The sequence below is a fragment of the Coregonus clupeaformis genome, chromosome 21 (genome assembly GCF_020615455.1).
Source record: "Coregonus clupeaformis isolate EN_2021a chromosome 21, ASM2061545v1, whole genome shotgun sequence".
NCBI classification, from domain to species: domain Eukaryota; kingdom Metazoa; phylum Chordata; class Actinopteri; order Salmoniformes; family Salmonidae; genus Coregonus; species Coregonus clupeaformis.
Genome location: NC_059212.1, coordinates 25,112,445 through 25,136,789, shown reverse-complemented (window position 1 = coordinate 25,136,789; position 24,345 = coordinate 25,112,445). Strand labels below are relative to the sequence as shown.

Genomic DNA, 24,345 nt, shown 5'->3' with positions numbered 1-24,345 from the left:
CAGACTATTGTGCATGTGATGACTTATACAATGAAATGACGCGTGACACGTTTTTGGAGCGAACAACCATTAGACTGAGAATCAACAATCAGTTTAGATCAACAAGATCTATTCACTTGGAAATTGTGCTAAATGTAGGCTACCTGTACTTAATCATTTGCAAAGATGTACTGAGACATTGAGACATGTACTTAGACATTTGCAATTTGATGAAATGAATGAGAAATTCAATTCTGTTGTGAACAATTGCCAAGTGGTTTGGAGGTTTGTCCATGTAGTTTTGAGAATGTAATTTCTGTTTCAAGAAATGAGCCAAACCAATGGAGAAAAACTGTAAGCCACCGCTCCATTCACGAAGTCTCGACTTGCTGGTCATAATTACTTCCGCCATGTCTCAGTGCACAAGTCAAAACCCCTGCGGGTAAAAACGGGAGAAAGTCTTGATGGTAGAAAAGTGCCCTTGGTAAGCAGCCAGCCATCCTTAAAAAACATCCCAGGCAAAATTTGCTTGCATCACACATCTAGTCAATAAGGAGTGGAAATTTAGTTTTGAGTGGAAATTTAGTTTTGATTTGGATAGGTTGCTGGCGGGGAGGCTGGCGATTTCCTGACACTTCTGTTTGGATAGGTTTTTCAGAGAACAGGAATAGCTTTGTGGGAAAGCAGGTAATTAATGCAGGAGTTTAGTCCTCAACATATTGCTGCCTCTCTCTCTACTAGACTCTTCCACCTCAGGAAGCGCTGTCCTTTGAAGTCGTCCCATCCAGTGAACCTGCAGGATATTTACTCTGTATTGATTTGCTGTGATTGGGTGGGACAGTGTTGAAAGAAAACACGGCTCAAAAGGGGCTCTGCCGCATACCTGCATTTTTGGACGGCCCTGAATCGCTTCTGGAATGTCAGGCTTTTCCAGGCATTCGAGCTGGCAGTGCCCACAGTGACTGGCGCAGGGGTCCAGAGCCAGAGGCCAGAGGCCAGATTCAGGTGGCTGGGCAGGCTTGGACGTGGTTCAGACGGGTTGGGGCCGGGGGCACTTGGGGCTTGGTAGACTGTTGGGTTGTTGGATGTGGGGCGCTAGGGGTCTAGTGAGACGGGTTCTTCTGTGGTCGCGGAAATCCAGTGTAGTCTGTTGTGACTACTTATTTACTATCAACATCAAGTAGTAAAGATCTACCTAATTACTACTGGAAACACTGTTTTCCTACTGAACACTACAAACTCTACTTGTGTATCCTGAGTAGTGCATAAACTACACATTCACTAAACAATCCCTACAAGTCTCTACATATTCACTACTGCACTAAAGGTTTTGTGCAGTAATTCAGTAGTATTTTTTCATGAGGGTTAGGTGCCTTACTACTGGCCTTACTCTCCCAGATGACCTGCTAGGCTCTACTGCTGACACCTTCATTCTGTCATAACGCCCCTGAGGTGCAAAGGAGCATAAGCAACGAAAGATCACTTCAACCCCAGCCTTTCCATCAAATCCAGCTGTTACGACTATGGTTATGACAAGGCGCTTATAACAATGACACAAAAGCAAATCTACCTGGTAGTCGTTGCCTGCTTGGTGTTATGAAACAAGCTAAACAAAGGAAACTAATGGGCCAGTTCACACTGCAGAACAGACACCCAATAAGGTAGGAGGCTGGGTGGCCTGAGCGCACCACCTCGGCAACACCGGAATGGAAACGCAACGCACCCTAATCACCTCCAGCGCACCTCATCATCTCATCACCACCCCTATTTAGCCCTGGACTGTTCTGGATGATGTTGTGTGTGATTGTTAAGCTTCGTGTCGTGTACTCGATCTTTGTTATTTCTCTTTGTCATTGTTTAAGTAAACCTTGACCTTGTTTATTCCTGCGTCTGCGTCCTGCCTCTTCGTATACTCAGTACTCGTCACACCCTACATATTGGTCTTGACGAGAAGAAAAAAAACTGTCAGGGAAGGTTCTCTTCTGCACTATTCCACCAATCCACCAATCCAGTAAATGTAGGGGATGAGTTAAGATGTAGTGTTGCCTTGTTAACGTCCAAAAGCGGAAGTCACCCCACAGACTCTCTCCATTTCCCCTAAAAACCAGAACATCCGATTTTTGGGGACTCTGCAGAGGCTAGTATCCAATAAACATCCACCAGACGGGTGCGACTTAGACTGAAATCCAATAAGAGATCCTGAGTCTAGCCCGACTCAAGACACATTAACCAGATTCAGAATGGTGGGACAGGGATTGGACTGGGAACATTAGAAGGGCTGAGGGCAGTTCTGCAACAGACCTGCTGAGGACATACCAAACTTACTTTGTCAAGAAGACCACAGACAGTGAACGGACAATATTGCTTTTGACCAAACTACGCTGTAAAGTTGTATCTACTACAGTATGTGGGATGGTAATGAGTGGCATTGGAGATCCTTTCATTGAACATTTTTCAAGTGCTTTCTGTATCTCCAACTCGATCTCTTGGCAGTTTGTTTGTTGTGTTTTCTTCCTACAGCCACACAAGTCCTCTTTTATGAAAGATAAAGCTGTTGAGTGTTTTCTGGAATCATTATTGAGCAGGTGGTCATGAAGTTGGTGTACAGAAAAGCATACCAAAGAAGACTCTTAGGCTTTATATTGAGTATAGAGGAGATTGGGGTGGAGGGTGTGTGTGTGTGCACAATGTGTATGCTCCATCTGTGAGAAGGCCTATTTGAAAAAGCCTTAAAATAACTGCAGCCAATCAAAGGGCATCATTAGCTTTGAGCCGCTGCCAGATGCTTTGATGCTGTAACCAGGCAAAGATGTGGCAACATGTGATAACATGATGCGTTCCCATCCTATTCCCATACCATAAACACATGACATGACCCGTCTTTGTGTTGGGAAAACAACAATGACTTCCGATGGCTCAGTTGATAGGAACACGGGTGCTTGCAGCAACAGAGTTGTGGGTTTGAGACCTACATGGTACCACATATACTGAATGTAAACTGTAAGTTGTATTATCATAACTGATAATAAAAATTCAACGGTCTGTGTGTTGTGATCTGAGCAGCCTTGCTAGACTGCAGAGTTTCATTATTTGAGCCACACAGAGATGTGGCTGCCAACTGTAGCACGTGTGTGTTTATGAATGGAGCAGCTCCACGCCTGCCCTCTAATTGATTTATCTCCAAAGCGCTAGATCAGCAAGCCCTCGTAATATCGATATGGAGCGCTTGGCAGGCGTGTTTAGGGTCATTAAATATTTTGTGGATGAAGAGCAGGTGGGTGGCGGGCGGGTTGAATAAAGCATAAACAATGCATACAAAAATCATAAATGTCTCATTCTTGTGCAATTCATACCTTTAGGCTACATTTAGGTTTTTCTTTCATTATTTCTATCTGGCATTAGTACGTAGCCTAAGCCTAAGCTTTAGGGCCTTACTGTAGCGCGCCAAATACACACCAATTGCCAAACGCTTTTGGGAACTTGGGCAGAAAAGGTTAAGGTCAATCCACTGAGGCAAAAATGACAATGTCGGAGTTTAATTCAATAAGAGAAAACCTGCAAAATGGAGAGTTGAAAATAAATAGAAGGGAGGGCCAGAACAGTAGCCTAATGTTTGGGAAAGATTTGGTGAAGTGGTAAAAGAGGATGATAGCAGTGCCGGCTATGTTATGTGTGATGATTGTGAGGCGCTATACACATTTGACAGTCACAAGATGGGGAATTCAAAATGGCACGTCAAGGGAACTGTAGGCTACTGTTCAGATGGGTTAAATGGAATAGTAGTCTGAAATCTGGACACTGACTCTAGGTATGTAACCTCTCACATAGCCTAATATAGTATTAACTCCTGCCGAATTAATCATTTCTTGCAGTAAAATGATACACCAAATGTACATTTTGATTCGGGAACAGGAGTGGAGAAATAGGATTTCTTTCTTTCAGCACCTTGAGAGAATGAATGCGTGGTTAGGGACCGTCTGTAAAGGTGCTATCTTTATCAGCATCATAAAAGCTGATAGTATTTCAACCACATTAAATATGCATCCAAGCCGACCTGAAATCTTGCCAGAAACATGTTGGGTAGTTTTCACAGCTTATAATTTCCTTAAAGATGATGTAATTTGGAAGTTATTGCATTTTCTCTTTGGTCCCTAAACGTCTTTGCTGCACGAGAGAAGCAGAGATGAAAGAGAAAAACCTTAATGATGTCAACTAAACTGAAGCATTCATTCTATTGATTTATTACAATATTCTGGTGAGCAAGGGTTTATTTAGTATTCTAGGACAACAGGTAATGACAGAAGAGAAGCTGCATGTATCTAATTGTATTAAAGTTGACTAACAAATAGCCTACCAAAATGTCGGTCATTATAAGCAGAAACATAGGCCTATCTAAAAAGGCCTGTAAAAAAAAAACTGTACAGCACATTTTCCATTTTTGTGGGTTAGGGTCGGGTGCAGGCCTCAGATTTTCACGTATAGTCGGGAGGTTTCAGAAGGATTAATAGCAATTGGGACGGGTACGAGTGAACAAACAAGCTGGCCCGCGCATCACTACCCCGTATCCAATTGGCTGGCTCTAAAGTTCCCCGCAGCCACACTCCTACGGCGCTTGATGAGAAATCAGTTCACCACACATGAATGAAACGCTGCACTGTAAACCTAAAGCAAACACAGAATTATTTTTAAAAAGCGAAGGTTTCGGCACTTACAATATCAAGCGTTGCTATGCTTGGCGTTTGATCTGAGAATCGGAGTTGTACACACACACACCCTCGTATTCTCACCCCCCATCCCCTGGTCAGCACTTTGAAGAGGGAACGGGCCTGACCCAAAGCAACCTCTTCCGGACCACTCCAAATAAAAATCAACAAACAAGAGTTTAGAGCAAATATGGTTGTGTTGAATTAGCTGGGTATAGTGGGGTTGAGGGCGAGATGGAGGAAATGAGTGAGAGAGATAGAAAAATAGAGGGTGAGCAACTAGATGGAAAACTAAAGGAGAAAGTGAAAGACGAAAGAGATAGAGCACTCAATTTAAGTGGACAGTGAGACCTAGAGGCCTTCGTGGAAACCCAGACCAGTAGACTTTCCTTCTCTACAGTCCAGTATGGATGGGAACACAGCAACAAATGCAAGTCATTCCAACCTTAGGCCTCTGCTCTCACTTTGTCCCCAATCACAAACACACATATCGGTCCAAACCTCATTCTATCCTCTAGGCCTGTCAGCTGCTGTCATATACCCTGCCTGCTGCACTTTTACTGTATGCTTGTCATGCAGTGGCTCAAATGCTTCCATTCAGACTGGTGACATCTTCACAAGGCCCTGTCCCCCTGCGTTGTCTCACAAGGGGCTTACAACCAGCTACCGTTCTGCCTGGAACTGACATGCACCGTCCGTTGCCTGGGACGACGCCTCCGCCACCAAAACAAACATATTGAGTGGTTTGGATGCAACTCTAGGTATGTTCGATGGGAGGCTATCTGTTGCTCTTCTCCCTGTTACAGCATGCTGAGTCAGACAGCATGAAGCGGCAGTGGCCTCTACCCCTGGATGTGGCGCAGAGCGAGACACAGCCCGCCAGTGGCTGTGGTTTGTGTCCACATCGGTATTAGATGTCACATGAATCTGAGTCATCTCTGGAAGCAGCTAGTCCTCTGCTCCGTTTCAAAGGACACACAAGGGTTTCTCGGAGAGGGCAAGCCCGGGATCAAACCTCTTTTTACGTCCACAATGTTCTTATTAAATTTAAATAGTAATCAATCCGGGCGTAGAAACACAGAACAGTCAGGATTTCTCAAGACGGCTAACATTATTTCTGTTTCCCAAACTTTCCAAAGGCCTTAGAGAAATGTAGACGTTACCGCAGATATTTGAAAGATGGAATAGCTAATACGAATAGAATAAAGAGAAGAGAGGCTCAGTTGGCCTTGGTGATGATAACTGCCTTGTCTTCTAAACATTCCTTTGTGTTATTTTCACATGTGAAGGCATGAAGAATGAGAAGGAAAGAGAGACAAATGTTACCACACACATCACGAAGAGAAACAGAACCACAGGGAAGAGAAGAGAGAGGAGTGTAGTTAGCCCTGGTGATGATACAGATGTATGATCTTAATTCGACCAGTATTGTCGCAGCAAAATAACCCTGTAGCAACAGGATTTGAACGTTCAGTCCATAAAGTTGCATGATCTGAGGTTAGGCTATTAGTTGGCCAAAATTAGGCTACATAAAAAGTGCAATCCTGTTAATATACTGAACAAAACTATAAACGCAACATGTAAAGTGTTGGTCCCATGTTTCATGAGTTGAAATAAAAGATCCCAGAAATTGTCCATATGCACAAAAAGCTTATTTAGCTAAAATTTTGTGCACAAATTTGTTCACATCCCTGTTAGTGAGCAATTCTCCTTTGCTAAGATAATCCATCCACCTGACATGTGTGGCATATCAGGAAGCTGATTAAACAGAATGATCATTACATAGGTGCACCTTGTGCTGGGGACAATAAAAGGCCACTCTAAAACGTGCAGTTTTTGTAACAAAACACAATGCCACAGATGTCTCAAGTTTTGAGGGAGCGTGCAATTGGCATGTTGACTGCAGGAATGTCCAACAGAGCTGTTACCAGAGAATTAAATGTTCATTTCTCTACAATGTCGTTTTAGAGAATTTGGCAGTGCGTCTAACCGGCCTCACAACCACAGACCACGTGTAACCACGCCAGCCCAGGACCACATCTGGCTTCTTCACCTGATTTCCTTCTATGAACTGTAATTCAATAAAAATAAAAATAAAATTGAATGTTGTGTTTATATTTTGGTTCAGTATTTATCCAACCGTGTGTTAGTGCAGGCTTTCAGTAAATGTATGTAAATCATGAAGATCATCTGCATTTCCTTCATCAAATTAAGATCCTATAGATATAGGATCTTAATTTGATGAAGGAAATGCAGATGATCTTCATGATTTACATACATCTGTAAGTGCCTTGTTTCTCTTCTAGGCATCACCAGGGCTAACTACACTCCTGTCGCTCTTCTCTTCCCTGTGGTTCTGTTTCTCTTTGTGATATGTGTGGTAACATTTTCTGGATATATCCTAGAAGATCCGATCCAGCTATTAAACAGCTTTTCCCGCTGGAGGCAGACCTACCGGCCCCGGGAGTCATCTCTGATCCTGGGAGTATAGCAACAGCCAGCAGCCGACCAGTGGCACCCTTCTCCACGGCTCAGCCGGTCGCTGGCCAAAGGAAGCAGGGTGTTGGGACCTCCTCCACCTCCCTGGGGATTCCGACGCCATCCGATGCTACTGGTGCATGTGTTGTGAGTCAGGCTGGCATGGATCGAAGCACACCTTCTCCCCCCTGACTGAGGTAGTCCCGTTCTGTTTCCCCTCTTCCTTCCCCATCGGATTCCATCACGACCACCGCCATCATGGGCAGCTCGATGGTGGGAGACTTTGGCCTGCCTATGGCCTGCGGGCCGACCAAGGTCGACTGTCAACCAGGCGCCCGTGTACAAGAAATCAACTTCCTCCTGCCTACAGTTCTAGCCAACTACTCTAGTATTGGCACCATTGTCACGCACTTTGGCTTTAACGTTCAGTCCATAAAGTTGCTTGATCTGAGGTTAGGCTATTAGCTGGCCAAAATTAGGCTACATGAAAAGTGCAATACTGTTAATATACTGAACAAAACTATAAACACTACTGGTGACTGTGCTGTGTGTCAGGGTGGCACAACTTCTCCCCGCTGCCTGAGGTAGTCCCGTTCTGTTCCTCCTCTTCTTTCCCCATCGGATTCCATCCCGGCCAACGTCATCAGGCGCCCGTGTCCAAGAAATCAACTCCCTCCTGCCCACAGTTCTAGTCAACTACTCTAGTATTGGCACCATCATCACTCACGTTGGCTTTAACGTAATTCGCTTTAGGCAATCTGAGGAACTGAAGAAGGACTACAACACTCTCTTGAACACCCTTGTTGGCACAGGGAAGAGAATAATCTTCTCTGGCCCCCTGCTGCGCTATAGAAAGGGTTTGGAACATAACAGCCGCGTCACTGCACTAAACGAGTTCCTGAAGAAACTTTGCAAAGAAAGGAATGTCTCCTTTTGTGACAATTTTGACTTGCTGTGGTAGCAACCAACACTCTTTAAAAGAGACGGGATTCACCCTAACCGCAGGGTTTCCAGGATTATCCCCATCAACATAGCGGCCTGCTTAAGAGACTGACGGTCTGGTTTTGGTAGCGCTCTAGTCCTCCCTGACATAATAAGCAACAGAGGACATGTATATCGTATTATATCCCAGAGAAATATAAGTGCAGTCAATGTAAGTAACCAAATCTATGTTCCTTTAAAAGTACCATTGGCTCAAATATAAATGTCACTGACATGTCTACCTCGGATCAGCCTTTCAGAATAGCACTAATAACAAACAAGAAACCCAGAAAATGAACAAAATTGCCCTTATTAACATATGTAGCCTGAGAAACAAGGTTCATGAAATTTACAATTTACTAACATCAGAAAATATATATATTCTGGCCATCTCTGAAACACACTTAGATAATTCCTTTGATGATGCAGTAGTAGCTATACATGGTAATAGAATATACAGGAAAGCTAGAAATGCAAATTGAGGCGGTGTTGCTATGTTTGTACAGAGTTATATTCCAGTTAGGATCTCATGTCAGATAATGTAGAAGTAATATGGCTACAGGTTCACCTGCCTCACCTAAAGCTTATTCTCATAGAAAGTTGCTATAGACCACTGAGTGCTAAAAGTCAGTATTTGGACTATATGTGTGAAATGCTCGAAAATGTATGTGATATCAACAGAGAGGCATATTTTTTGGGTGACCTAAATATTGACTGGTTGTCATCAAGCTGTCCACTCAAAAATAAGCTTCAAGCTGTAACCGATGCCTGCAATCTAGTTCAGGTTATTAGTCAACCTACCAGGGTATTTACAAACAGAACATGAACTAAGTCATCCACGGGTATTGATCACATCTTTACTAATGCTGCAGAAATGTGCTCTAAAGCAGTATCCACACCCAGCAGATGTAGTGATCATAATATAATAGCCATATCTAGGAAAACCAAAGTTCCAAAGACTGGACCTAAATCTGTGTATAAGCGATCATACAAGAGGTGTGTAATGACGCCGCACTTTAAGCATTTATGAAAATGCTTCTTCCGGTTACTGATAGGCATGCAGCCATCAAGAAACGGACTGTTAGAACTGCCAAATCCCCATGGATAGATGATGAATTGAAAAACTGTATGGCTGAGAGGGATGAGGCAAAGAGAATAGCAAATAAGTCTGAGAACACAGCAGACTGGCAAACATACACGTAACTAAACTAAACAAAAAGAAGAAAATATACTATGGAACAAAGATAAATTATATAAAGAATGATAGTAAAAAGCTCTGGAGTACTTTAAATGACATTATAGGCAAAAAAAGCAAACTCGGCTCCATTTTTCATTGAGGCAGATGGCTTGTTCATAACAAAACCCTTTGATATTGCCAACCACTTAAATAACATTTCTGTTGACAAGATTAGCCTGTTACCAGTGCTTAGCTAACTTTTGGGAAAAAATGTGTTTGAACAAATACAAAGTTATTTTACATAAAACTAATTAACTACAGACTTTCAGCATGCTTATAGGAAAGGGCACTCAACATGCTCAGCACTGACACAAATGACTGATGATTGGCTGAAATAAATTGATAGTAAGAAGATTGTGGGAGCTGTTTTGTTAGAGTTCAATTCAGCTTTTGAATGTCACTGATCACAACCTATTGCTGAAAAAAACATAGGTGTTATGGATTTGCATCCTCTGCCTATTCATGGATTGAGAGTTACCTATCTAATAGAACACAGAGGGTTTTCTTTAATGGAAGCCTCTAATTCAAATTCGTTTGAGTGTGGGTTACCGCAGGGCAGCCGGCTTGGACCATTATTGTTTTGTTTTTACTAATGACCTTCCACTGACCTTGAATAAAGCCTATGTGTCTATGTACACTGATGACTCAACAGCATACACGTCAGCTATGACAGTAAAGTAAATAACTGACAAACTCAACATAGAGCTCCAGTCAGTTTCAGAATGGGTAACTAGCAATAGGCTGGTGCTAAATATCTCAAAAATGAAAAGCATTGTTTTTTGGGAAAAATCACTCGCTCAACGATAACCTAATTTACATCTATTATTGATTAATGTGGCGATTGAGCAAGTTGAAGAGACTAAACTGCTGGGCGTCATGGTCAAAACATATAGACTCAATGGTTGCTATAATGGGAAGAGGTCTGTCCATGATAAGGTGTTGCTCTGCTTTCTTGACATCTCAGTCGACCAGACAGGTCCTACAGGCCCTAGTTTTGTCGCACCTGGACTACTGCCCAATTGTGTGGTCATGTGCTGCAAAGAGGGACATAGGTAAATTGCAGTTGGTCAAGAACAGAGAAGCACATATTGCACTTAAATGTACACAGAGGGCGATGTCAACAACATGCATGTCAATCTCTCCTGGCTCAAAGTTGAGGAGACATTGACTGCATCACTATTGGTCTTTGTGCGAGGTGTTGAAGGTACCGAACTGTCTGTTCAAGCAGTTGGCACACAGTTCAGACACTCATCGGTACAACACAACACAGTCCCCAGTCCAGAACAGAAGCTGGGAAATGCACAGTGTTAAATAGAGCCATGACTACATGGAACTCTCTGCCACCCCAGGTAACTCAAGCTAGCAATAAAAACAGATAGAAAAACAGATAAAATAACACCTTAAGGCACAACGGAGACTATGAAGAGACATCTCCTGTTTCTGAAGTGTGAGACAGAGGCAGGAGATTATGTAGTGTTATGTATATTATTTATTGTGTTTTGTTTCCTGTTTGGACCCCCAGGATCCCCAATTGGCAGCGGCTAATTGGGGATCCCATAAATAATACACCAGCTCTCCCCAGGGAATGAGTTTTGAATCAAATCAACATAGCTGCTGGAAGCCCAAACCACAGTATTCACCACTTGCTCCTTAAAGGGATACTTCGGAATTTTGGCCACAGAGTCAAATGAACTTGTGGATACCCTTATTATATCTGCATGCAGTTTGCAGGAAGTTGCTAACTAGCGTCAGCGCAATGACTGGAAGTCATAGTTAGCATTGGCTCACAAAACTACCTCTAACTTCCTTCATACTGGACACAGAGACATAAAAAAAAAGTATCAACAAGTTAATCGGACTCTGGGGAAGTAGATAAAGGGCTTCATTGCCAAAATCCCGAAGTATCCCTTTATGAGCTCCAGATAGTTTATGCCTCAAAAAACAGATCTAGGATCAGGTTTCCTAATCTCAGTCATTATATGCTAACCAAGAAAGCTGACCGTGGACCTGTGGTGTAGCCAAACCTCCATAAGACGATAATGGCCTACTGCTACTGTCGGCCTAATGTTCCATAAAGGTATGAAGACATACGGTAGATGATGTCCACAAGCCTATCATGTATCAGCCTCAAACTTGCACTCAACTTCGCTTCCAATTATCTGTTTCGTATTTCTTCTGAATAGGTCCAAAAGTATCAGATCTCAGCATCATGCAGGCATGAAATTACTAAGGGAAATCTGACTTCTGAGGAAAACATCAGTAACCCTGCTTCTAGAGGTTCTAGTCCAGCGTTTCCCAAACTCGGTCCCGGGGACCCCAAGGGGTACATGTTTTGTTTATTGCCCTAGCACTACACAGCTGATTCAAATAATCAAAGCTTGATGTTGAGATTATTATTTGAATCAGCTGTGTAGTGCTAGGGCAAAAATCCAAACGTGCACCCCTTGGGGTCCCCAGGACAGAGTTTGGGAAAATCTGTCTAGTCTATGAGAAACTCTCTCCTCCCTCTGGTTTTCTCCAGCTCAAAGCTTGGGCTTCAGAAGCCACATGCTGAGCGCTCTGACAAGGAAATTAGCGAAATGATTAATTAATTTCTCAAGGCAGAATGCTTGCTTGGTAAGCAGCTGGTTGGGCCTGTGAAATAATGTAATATTTTAAGATTCTATAGTGATTTATTCAATATTCATGTTGAATTGATACAGGGATGCTTGGCTGTGAGATCAAAACATTATAATTAAAACAATTATGACATCATTATGTAGCTGTTAGCCCTTCAGGGCTGAGTCATATGCCAGAACCTTGGTGGTGTCTGTCAATTAGTATTCCTTTACACAGGCTCTCAGCATGACTCCTCTCAACCACGTGCGCTCTTGACAGGAGCATGCCAAATGAATGACAATTTCGACTGTGAATCTATATTTCACGAGCTCCTTTTCCATACCTATGTGCATTTTCTTGATCGAAAGTGTTCACAAATTAGCTGTATTAGCCTTCTAACATGTGTAACATTTCTCATTTACCTACAGAATTATAATTTCAATATGCTAAACGTACAAGAACAACACCATTTAGAGGTGGATAGGCTACATTGAACCAACTACTGGAAAGCAATGCAATATAAATGCTTTTCTATTTGAGTGCAAAACTATCAGTCGGCATGTTCTCGCTGCAAAGTGCAGAGCTAAATGTAAACGTAACCTGTCACTGTTGACCCGCGGGAAATGCACACACTTACCTGTCCCAGGTGTCTCCGGTACCCACTTCAGCGGACCGATCTGTCGCACCTGGAAAGCGGTCTTCACCTCATGACAGCTGTACGCGCCAACATCCTCTATTTTCAACAGAAACAGAACAGCCAGCCAAATCCAGCAGAAGTTTACACGTGGGCATATTCCTCGGGACATTGTCGCATCACAATCCAGGTATCCGAAGGTTAGTGTAAATTTGATGATTTCACGGCAGGTTAAAACAAATGTACGACACAAATAAAATGTAGCGGTTGATACGATTAAACGTCCATGACACGAGGTCTGCATCGGGTTCTCACATTATTGGTTTTAATGCATAAAGGCCCTTCCACACTGAGTTTATAGGATCTTGTCTTGAGGGGAGAGACGGTTTTGTAGTAGACTAAGGTTTGTAGACGTCCCACACTCAACCCGCGCTGTTCGACTGCGTGCATGCTTCTCTCCCCCAAGCCATGCGCGCGTTCACTATCCCCCTGTCGCTCTTCCCCCACCCTCTCTGATCAATTAAGGGGTGTTCTATATGAATAAATAATATCTCATTTTCAGTTTGGGGTATTTAATTGAATCAAAGATTATATGTAGGCTATATTTCAAGTTTCACGTTTTAATGTCACATGCACACAGTGAAATGCCTTTCTTGCAAGCTCTAACACAAACAATGCAGTAATCAATAACATTGTAATACTAAACATAACATATGGCTTCATGGTGAGGTACATATGGATTGTGCGTTGATATAAAACGATATCCAGTGTTCCCATATGGTCTAGACTAGAGTCTCATTGGTGGGTCACTGATGATTCCTTTTAGGTCATGATGAAATTGTATTAATTTATTAGGCCTGGGAAATGCATAGCCTACTCTTTATATCTGTCACACCCACAACAAAACAACATCAAATCAAATTGTATTCGTCACGTACACCGTTTACGGCAGGTATAATAGGTTCAGCGAAATGCTTGTGCGCTAGCTCCCTCAACATTGCAGTACACTAATCAATAATCAGAGTCAAATAAAATAAAATAAAAAAGAACAAGTAGAAGAGATAGGTAGGTAGGTAGGCCTAGTATGCTCAATAGCCTGATATGTACATAATACCCACTGGGCACACACCGGTTGAATCGACATTGTTTCCACATCATTTCAATAAAATTAGGTTAAACCAACGTGGAATAGACGTGCAATTGACGTCTGTGCCCAGTGGGTAGGATATTTATATTTGGTATTTGGCCAATATACCATGGCTAAGGGCTGTTCTTATGCACGACACTGTGCCTGGATACAGAGTGCCTGGATACAGCCGTTAGCCATGGTATATTGGCCATATACCACAAACCCCCGAGGTCCCTTGATGCTTTTATAAACTGGTTACCAACGTAATTAGAACAGTAAGAAGTCATTTTTGGGCATACCGGTGGTATATGGTCTGATACACCATGTCTTTCAGCCACTCAGCATTCAGGGCTCGAACCACCCAGTTTATAAAACAGTATAGATAATGACATCCTATTTAACCCAATAAAGTGCATGTTTGATCAATTCAAAATATACATCTTTAATGGAATTTAAAGTGTCACTTGACTTTGACAATCTGACATATCAGGCTCTTTATAAAACAACTTTCATTAAACATTTTAAACAATTATGTATTGTTCAAATAGGCATATATGGTCTTAGGAATCAAATTCCAGATGACTAAATAATATTTTGGTGAATGGAGACACTAAAAACTTACCCAAACACGCAGCTGCAAATGGCTATTTTGCCTGTGATGAAGGAAAAATCTAACTTTCTGACTACCATGCTGAAGCAAATACAGGATTGTTTAGTGTACTTCACTGCCCTCTTCTGGTGAAATAGCAAAAGCACACAGGACACAATATATTTGTATCCTATGAATTAGGATAATTCACACAAATTACTAAATTACTTATTTTCTACATTCTACTGTTTCCTGGTTATAAAATGCTTAAATTAGTGGTTGTGGTAGTCAGTGGTTGCGTAAACAAACACAAAAGGCAAAGGGTGTATTGCAGTCTCTCCTTTCTCATTGCTTTGAATGTAAGGAAGGAATTTTTGCAATTTAGTGGACTATCCCTTTAGACCAGGGCTCGACAACTTTTTTAGCCACCAAGAACATCTGTAACACCATGTGCCAAAAAGGTGACTTAAAATTGTGTTGTATGATGCAAGGACCCACTTCACAAAATAACCTTAATTATTATCACTGGTATTGACAATGGAAGGCTGTTGGTCTCTGATACCATGTATTATATCTCCTGCCATTGTGGCCTTGAGCAATGCACTTAACCCCCCACAAAGTAAAATACTGCACTGATAGGCTACTGATTAAAACATGTGTCACGTCTCCTCCCGTTGCTTCCCTCCAGCGCTCTGATTCGCCAGTCTACTGAGCCACCGGTCTGAGTGCACCACCTCGGCAACACTGGAATTGAAACCCAACGCACCTGCACCTCAAAATCTCATCACCACCTCTATATAGACCTGGACTGTTCAGTGTTGTGTGTGATTGTTAGTGTCATGTCGTGTACTCGCGCTTTGATGTGCTCTTGCTCAGTGTTAAGTAAACGTTGATTTCTGCGTCCTGCCTCTTCGTATCCTCAGTACTCGTCACAGCATGTGATCCGTCAACCCTCCATCTGGAGAGCTACTGGGTGTGCAGGCTTTTCATCCAACCCTGCTCAAACACCAGAGTCAGCTTATCAATGTCCTGTTGAGCAGCTGATGTTTTACAATGTGGTGTGTTCAAGCAGGGATGGAGCCAAAGCCTGCACACCCATTAGCTCTCCTGGACTCTCCAGGAGGAGGGTTGGCCACCGTGCAACACTACAATTACAACCAAATACGTTTTTATGTCTTTATAAAAAAATAATTCCCTCATTCAATGAACTAAGATGTTTACAAATTTGTAAGGTTAAAATCTTCAGTGTTCAGGAGTTACTTGTCAATTAGGCTATTCTAATCATATTTTTTTACTTTGTCAGAATTACATGGCCAGTATTGAATAGAGGAGAATCCTAGCTAATTTCGACCACTTGGTTTTACAATCGGAGTATGCAGCACTGGTTTCATCAACTGCGCACCCATATCAACTGTGTGTTGGCCATTTGCGGTTAAAAGTTATTTTAGGACATCGGACATGACATGAATGCATGCTAATAGCTAAATAGTTAACTAGCGAGATAACGCTGCCAAACTACACAATATGATTGGAATTGGCTATCTAGTTAGTCTGTTGTTTATCATTATTTGACCTGCTGAGCATCTCATGACTGCATGATTGAAAGACCGCTAGTGCCTGTCAATACAGTCCTACAATAATTATACTCTGATGCGCTCTGAAGAGATTGGACAGTGAGCAAAACATCATATCCGGAGGACACTTTGATCCAATTATGATTGGAGAAGCCTAATTGTTTGACATTGTGATTATTGCGTGAAATCTATAACCTGATTGTCCAACATTTTGTTTTACTTGACCCAAGCAAGCAGACAAGCGGTAATGTCACGCCCTGCTTTAGACAAAAAAAACATGGACAGTAAATAAAATTCAAACCAGCTAAGATGTAAACTCAGCAAAAAAAGAAATGTCCTCTCACTGTCAACTGCGTTTATTTTCAGCAAACTTAACATGTAAATATTTGTATGAACATAACAAGATTCAACAACTGAGATTAACTGAACAAGTTCCACAGACATGTGACTAACAGAAATTGAATAATGTGTCCCTGAACAAAGGGGGGGTTAAAACCAAAAGTAACAGTCAGTATCTGGTGTGGCCACCAGCTGCATTAAGTACTGCAGTGCATCTCCTCCTCATGGACTGCACCAGATTTGCCAGTTCTTGCTGTGAGATGTTACCCCACACTTCCTCCAAGGCACCTGCAAGTTCCCTGACATTTCTGGGGGGAATGGCCCTAGCCCTCACCCTCCGATCCAACAGGTCCCAGACGTGCTCAATGGGATTGAGATCCGGGCTCTTCGCTGGCCATGGCAGAACACTGACATTCCTGTCTTGCAGGAAATCACGCACAGAATGAGCAATATGGCTGGTGGCATTGTCATGCTGGAGGGTCATGTCAGGATGAGCCTGCAGGAAGGGTACCACATGAGGGAAGAGGATGTCTTCCCTGTAACGCACAGAGTTGAGATTGCCTGCAATGACAACAAGCTCAGTCCGATGATGCTGTGATACACCGCCCCAGACCATGAAGGACCCTCCACCTCCAAATTGATCCCGCTCCAGAGTACAGGCCTCGGTGTAACGCTCATTCCTTCGACAATAAACACGAATCCAAACATCACAACTGGTGAGACAAAACTGTGACTCGTCAGTGAAGAGCACTTTTTGCTAGGCCTGTCTGGTCCAGCGACGGTGGGTTTGTGCCCATAGGCGACGTTGTTGCCGGTGATGTCTGGTGAGGACCTGCCTTACAACAGGCCTACAAGCCCTCAGTCCAGCCTCTCTCAGCATATTGCGGACAGTCTGAGCACTGATGGAGGGATTGTGCGTTCCTGGTGTAACTCGGGCAGTTGTTGTTGCCATCCTGTACCTGTCCCGCAGGTGTGATGTTCGGATGTACCGATCCAGTGCAGGTGTTGTTACATGTGGTCTGCCACTGCGAGGACGATCAGCTGTCCGTCCTGTCTCCCTGTAGCGCTGTCTTAGGTGTCTCACAGTACGGACATTGCAATTTATTGCCCTGGCCACATCTGCAGTCCTCATGCCTCCTTGCAGCATGCCTAAGGCACGTTCACGCAGATGAGCAGGGACCCTGGGCATCTTTCTTTTGGTGTTTTTCAGAGTCAGTAGAAAGGCCTCTTTAGTGTCCTAAGTTTTCATAACTGCGACCTTAATTGCCTACCGTCTGTAAGCTGTTAGTGTCTTAACGACTGTTCCACAGGTGCATGTTCATGAATTGTTTATGGTTCATTGAACAAGCATGGGAAACAGTGTTTAAACCCTTTACAATGAGGATCTGTGAAGTTATTTGGATTTGTACAAATTATCTTTGAAAGAAAGGGTCCTGAAAAAGGGACATTTCTTTTTTTGCTGAGTTTAGATGCTTTGAGGTAAACATGCAAAACATAAACTTCTTAGCAGTGGCAATAGAGCTGTTTAACTCAGGGGTTCTCAAACTGGGGTGCGGAGGTACTGCAGGGGGTCGGTGGCAAAATCTCTAAATATTTATTAAAACAACAAAATGAAATTTCATTTTATTTTCATTAAATATTTAACGAATTTTGGCTCTGTGGAATAAGTTTAGAGTGTGTAATACAATATAATACAATGTTCTTAATCCTGGGCAACATGGACATGGGATGCTCACAAGGATATTGATATTATGGCTGGGCGATATGGCCTAAACATATCTCGATTTTCTCAAACTAATGGGCGGTTCACGATATAAACTGAGTGTAGAAGACATTAGGAACACCTTCCTAAGTTGAGTTGCACCCCCTTTTGCCCTCAGAACAGCCTCAATTCGCCAGGGCATGGACTCTACAATGTGATGAAAGCGTTCCACAGGGATGCTGGCCCATGTTGACTCCAATGTTTCCCACAGTTGTGTCAAGTTGTCTGGATGTCCTTTGGGTGGTGGACCATTCTTGATGCACATGGGAAGCTGTTGAGCGTGAAAAACCCAGCAGCGTTGCAGTTCTTGACACACTCAAACCAATGTGCCTGGAACCTACTACCATTCCCCGTTCAAAGGCACCACCATGTCTCAATTGTCTCAAGGCTTCAAAATAAATCTTTAACCTGTCTCCTCCCTTTCATCTACACTGATTGAAGTGGATTAAACAAGTGGTCCTCTGTAGCTCAATTGGTAGAGTATGGTGCTTGTAACCCCAGGGTAGTGGGTTCGATCCCCGTGACCACCCATACGTAAAAATGTATGCACACATGACTGTAAGTCGCTTTGGATAAAAGCGTCTGCTAAATGGCATATTATAATAAGGGATCATAGCTTTCACCTGGTCAGTCTACATCATGGAAATAGCAGGTGTTCCTAATATTTTGTATACTCAGTGTCTATCTCGAATAAACTCTGTTGTACAATTAAAGGTAAAATACACTGCATTTCAAACAGTCAGCAATAATCTAATGAATTCAGGGCTTGTGAAATTATACCTAGGCTAAATATACACTCAGTGGCTAGTTTACAAAAATCACGTGAGTCACGTGGCCGTGGCTTGCTATATAAAGCAGGCAGACAGGCATTGATGCAATCTGTTACTGTTCGATTGAACGTTAGAATGGGCGAAACCAATGACCTAACAACTTGGAGCGTGGTATGATCATCAGTGCCAGGTGCGTCGGTTCCAATATCTCAGAAACGTCCGGACTCCTGGGCTTTTCACGCACAATAGTGTATAAGGTTTACTAAGAATGGTGCGACAAACAAAAAACATGCAGTCAGCGGCAGTCCTGTGGGTGAAAACAGCTCGTTGGTGAGAGGTAGAAGGAGAATGGCAAGAATCGTGCAAGTTAACGGGCGGGCACAAACAGGCAAATAACGGCGCAGTACAACAGTGGTGTGCAGAATAGCATCTCGGAACGCACAACTCGTCGGTCCTTGTCACGGATGGGCTATTGCAGCAGACGACCACACCGGGTTCCACTCCTATCAGCTAAAAACAAGAAGAAGCAGCTCCAGTGGGCACACGATCACCAACACTGGACAATTGAGGAGTGGAAAAACATTGCCTGGTCCAACGAATCCCGGTTCCTGTTGCGTCATGCTGATGGCAGAGTTAGGATTTGGCATCCATGGCCCTTTCCTGCCTTTTGTCAACGGTACAAACTGGTGGTGGTGGTGTAAGGGTGTGGGGAATGTTTTCCTGGCACACGTTAGGTTCCTTGATACCAATTGAGCAACATTTCCATGCCCCGACGAATTCAGATGGGTGTACCTAAAAAAACTGGCCACTGAGTGTAAGCCTTCCACAACCATAAGAACCACTAATAATTTAGTTATTTTATCAAAATAGTTTGACCTGCTTTTTTTGGTTGCAATAATCACTGATCTGGCGTTCAAGTCCATCTATGAAAATGCCCTTTTCCGTTACAAATTTAACCAGAACCATGTATAATGCACATTCATTAATAATAAAAATAACAACTTCTTGTAGCAGGCATTATAGAAAATTAACACGGGTCTCATAAACAATCTCTCAAGCACAAGTCCACGTGCTAGTGAGTAGTAGCCAGCTAATATTTATATTTAAAGTCTAGTCAACTTGGATCTATTTGTTAGCTAACAAGGTAGAACATTTGAATTGTTATGAATACACCCTTCTGTCCATCTCCACTTTGTTTAGATGTTGAAATCAAGTGGCCTTTCTCAGAATGAGAACGAGTTGCCAATTCCTTATATAATAGTTTGTTATGTTCATTGCACATTTTTAAAACACAGACAAGACTACTAGTATAACTGTCTGTGGCTAAAATGCTGCTAGCTGTATGTGGTAACGCGATGCCGAGCGCGACAGAAACTGAGCATTCATTTTCTAGAATCAATGTTCATTAGCACTCCCGTTTTAGTAGGGTCTGCTCTTCACGCAATTTGAGTGGATGAGATATAAAAAAGGTATCTTTAGAAAGGTTATAGGTGCTACACATAGGATTTTTGTGAATTTTTGCATTGTAATTTCAGAAAATGTCCATAATATTTCTGGCACTTACACTGGATTGATAGTGTTTCAGTGTTGTGATTGGCTGGGATATTCGCCATACATACCCTCCGGAGCGGCATCTGTTGTCAAAATGGAAAAGCTGTTCTGACTTTGTGGCTGTGTTATCTAGTAAAAATCGCTCTGTCATTTCCTGGTTTGAAAAAACTATACACCGTTCGCTCGATTTCAGTTTATGTGAGAAAACAAGCACTGAATAGTATAGGGAATCATTGTACCATCTAAATCGCAGTGAAATGTATTTTCAATGACAATAAATATCGTTTTTACAGCTGTTTTGAAGATGGTGGACCAAAACCGAAAGTAAAAAGCGCAAGGTCGTGAGTTCGACTTTTTTAATATTTGCAATTTACTATAATTTAATGAATCTTGCACCAGATTTATTACTATGGAAAAAATATTGTGTCAGAATATATCGTCTTTACAGCTGTTTGAAACTGGTGGACCAAAACCGAAAGTAAAAGGCACAACTGGGGGCAAAAAAAAGCCTGCCCCCTGTGAGGATCGAACTCACGACCTTCAGATTATGAGACTGACGCGCTACCTACTGCGCTAAGGAGGCACGTATTTTATAAGGAAGGGGCTTTACCTTATGAACACTTTATATAAAAAAAATAAAAAGTTATAATAGTAAAAAATATATATATGTATATATATATTTAAAAAATAATCCTTAATAGGTGTGCGTTAGTGGTACCCCCGCCCTTTGTCAGAGGATTACACCGCATGGATGAAACAGAATTCAGGGCTAGAGAAAGAAAAAGATCGAACAGAACAAAGTAACATAGAGTAAAAACCACATGTATAGAATCAAAATTCCAAATTTTATTCTAAAAAAAAAATCAGCTGCGTTGGCCGGGAATCGAACCCGGGTCAACTGCTTGGAAGGCAGCTATGCTCACCACTATACCACCAACGCTTACGTGACATTATAACTGGAGTAGTATCAGAACGTAACTTGAGTGGTCTGTGTTTAAAAGTGAAGGTGAAAACTAAACTGGAGTGGTCCGTGTTTGAAGTGAAAGTAATTATATGTCTAAAATGTTACATTAAGAGATATATTCCAAAGGGTGATTCAAACCAAGAAAATATATTTGCGTTGGCCGGGAATCGAACCCGGGTCAACTGCTTGGAAGGCAGCTATGCTCACCACTATACCACCAACGCTTAACTCAAAGACGTTTTGAGTGGTCTGTGTTTAAAAGTGAAAGTGAAAGAACGTTTTTGTTTTACTTTATTAGATCTGTTTATTTTTTATGTTGGCCTAAATAATATTTGTATTGTAACAAACACTGCGTTATAGCATCTCTACAATGTACCATTAGCCAATTGAAGTGTTTGAATTTTCCAGTATGGAAAATGTATACACTCACTAATTGTAAGTCGCTCTGGATAAGAGCGTCTGCTAAATGACTAAAATGTAAATGTAATATGGTTTGTCCTGTGTATATAAATTAGAATACAATTCAGGCAGACAATACAAACACAATTTTGCCTACATTTTACACTAGCATGGGCTAAAGAGACAATTGGTAAAACTCTTGCCCCCTGTGAGGATCGAACTCACGACCTTCAGATTATGAGACTGACGCGCTACCTACTGCGCTAAGGAGGCATCTGTGTAAACGTATAATTACAACAATGAAGAATATTCCTACTCGGAGATTTGAACATCATGCAAATACAGACCTTAAGTTGGACATCAAAACAATCATCAGAACTAACAGTCTATGATCCTTGTGATAAAGAATACATCAACCCCTAGCACTGTCCCTGTAATAATTTGCAAGTAAGCATTTCGTTGGACGGTGTATGGACTGAAAGGGTGTGTGACTTCAACTTTGCCTATGAACAAGCCATGCGTCATGAAGGCACCATAATACAATAGTGCTCTAATTCGCACAGGTGGAGATCTATAGGGGAGGTATGTTCCAAACGAACAACAACATCACAAAATGTCTTCATAATACACAACATGATCAAAAGTATGTGGAACCTGCTCAGCGAACATCTCATTCCAAAATGATGGGCATTAATGCATTGGGGCAGGAATCGTTCTCCTGGCATCCGCCAAACCCAGATTTGTCCATAGGACAGCCAGATGGTGAAGTGGGATTCATCACTCCAGAGAACGCGTTTCCACTGCTTTGCACCACTCCAGCCAACGCTTGGCGTTGCGCATGGTGATTTTAGGCTTGTGTGAGGCTGCTCGGCCATGGAAACCCATTCCATGAAGCTCCCGACGAACAGTTATTGTGCTGACGTTGCTTACAAAGGCAGTCTGGAACTCGGTAGTGGGTGTTGCAACCAGAGGACACATTATTTTTTTGTGCTACACAGTGCTCTCAGTGCATAACCACAAAAGTGTTAGGGGTTATGTTCATTTAGAGATTGGGAACGTAGTATTGCTCCTCATGCAAGAGCTTAAAAATCCTGCCCACCATAAGGATCGAACTCACAACCTTCAGATTATGAGACTGACTCACTGCCTACTATGCTGAGGTTTATATCAGACTAGAAAATACTGATTTTGAAAGAGCACTTCTCATTGGTCAATTAAATATCAAATGCAAATTGAATTGGTCATCCAAAACAATCATAAAAACTGACAGTCTATGGGCCTTGTGATAAAGGTTCAATTTCCAACAGGACAACGACCCTAAGCACACAGCCAAGACAACGCAGGAGTGGCTTCGGGACAAGTCTCTGAATGTCCTTGAGTGGCCCAGCCAGAGCCCGGACTTGAACCCGATCAAACATCTCTGGAGAGACCTGAAAATAGCTGTGCAGCGACGCTCCCCATCCAACCTGACAGAGCTTGAGAGGATCTGCAGAAAAGAATGGGAGAAACTCCCCAAAAACAGGTGTGCCAAGCTGGTAGCGTCATACCCAAGAAGACTTGAGGCTGTAATCGCTGCCAAAGGTGCTTCTTGGCTGTGTGCTTAAAGAACTCTCCAGGAAGAAGAAGAAAGGTGGGGGTGTATGCTTCATGATTAACTACTCATGGTGTGATAGTGATAACGTACAGCAACTCAAGTCCTTTTGTTCACCCGACCTAGAATACCTCACAGTCAAATTCCGACCGTATTACCTCCCAAGAGAATTGTCTTCGGTTATTGTCACAGCTGTGTATATTCCCCTCAAGCCGATACCACGACAGCCCTCAAGGAACTACACTGGACTTTATGCAAACTGGAAACTGTGGGGGAAATTACCAAATTAATCATGTTATCCCGTGTTTTACTACTTAGAGAATTGACTCGTTATATGCTAGTGTTTTTTTCTAACCTATAATATAATAATATGCCATTTAGCAGACGCTTTTATCCAAAGCGACTTACAGTCATGCGTGCATACATTTTTGTGTATGGGTGGTCCCGGGGATCAAACCCACTACCTTAGCGTTACAAGCGCCGTGCTCTACCAGCTGAGCTACAGAGGACCACAACCTGATACAAACTTGTGTTTGTGTGACTTAGTCACAAAACTGGGCGTATAGCTAAGATCTGTTTGGGTGCGACCGCAGCATGTGACACATCCCATGTTTTTACTATCTGCAGGAAGTCAGCTGTATGGAAACTTGCAGAAAGGAGCACATTATAGTGTGAGCTGAGACAAATGCAGCTAGACGGATGAGCCCTCGTGCTATAAACCTTGGGCTATCTTAATCTGCACAGACAAACTAATCGCCTTTTACACACCATGTTCCGCCCCTGTTTTCACACATCTGCTAAACTGCCACATAGACAAAAGAGGTTGTACTTTCTATAAAATCTGAGAGACAACTCTGTTCATTGGGCTCTTAACTCTGCACCATTGAGTGATTGTTAACCGCTCCATTTTTGCTAATCTTATAATAAAGTTGTTGTTTGAAGAATCTACAGTCTCTTTTCATTAGAATTTCCACGACAAAACCACATATCCTGAGGCCGCATTTGTTGTAGCTGTGGATTTTAACAAAGCAAATTTGAGGAAAACGCTACCGAAGTTCTATCAACAC

At 42.4% G+C, this 24,345-nt stretch overlaps 1 protein-coding gene and 4 non-coding genes across 7 annotated transcripts in view; all 5 read right to left on the bottom strand.

Moving 5' to 3' along the window:
• LOC121535149 (glypican-5) overlaps positions 1-13,049 on the bottom strand; it is a 209,612-nt gene extending 196,563 nt beyond the window's left edge. For all 3 annotated transcript variants that reach the window (XM_041841917.2, XM_041841918.2, XM_041841919.2), the window contains exon 1: positions 12,614-13,049. In XM_041841917.2, coding sequence (XP_041697851.2) covers positions 12,614-12,914 — 301 coding nt within the window. In that variant the 5' untranslated portion in view covers positions 12,915-13,049. The remainder of the gene's footprint in view (positions 1-12,613) is intronic.
• A 7,785-nt stretch (positions 13,050-20,834) lies between these two features.
• On the bottom strand, positions 20,835-20,907 carry trnam-cau. The gene has a single exon. It is a non-coding gene; the product is annotated as a tRNA-Met (tRNA).
• Positions 20,908-21,192: 285 nt separating this feature from the next.
• On the bottom strand, positions 21,193-21,264 carry trnag-ucc. Its single transcript has one exon. It is a non-coding gene; the product is annotated as a tRNA-Gly (tRNA).
• Positions 21,265-21,440: 176 nt separating this feature from the next.
• On the bottom strand, positions 21,441-21,512 carry trnag-ucc. Its single transcript has one exon. It is a non-coding gene; the product is annotated as a tRNA-Gly (tRNA).
• A 375-nt stretch (positions 21,513-21,887) lies between these two features.
• Positions 21,888-21,960, bottom strand: trnam-cau. Its single transcript has one exon. It is a non-coding gene; the product is annotated as a tRNA-Met (tRNA).
• Between the last annotated feature and the right edge of the window lie 2,385 nt (positions 21,961-24,345).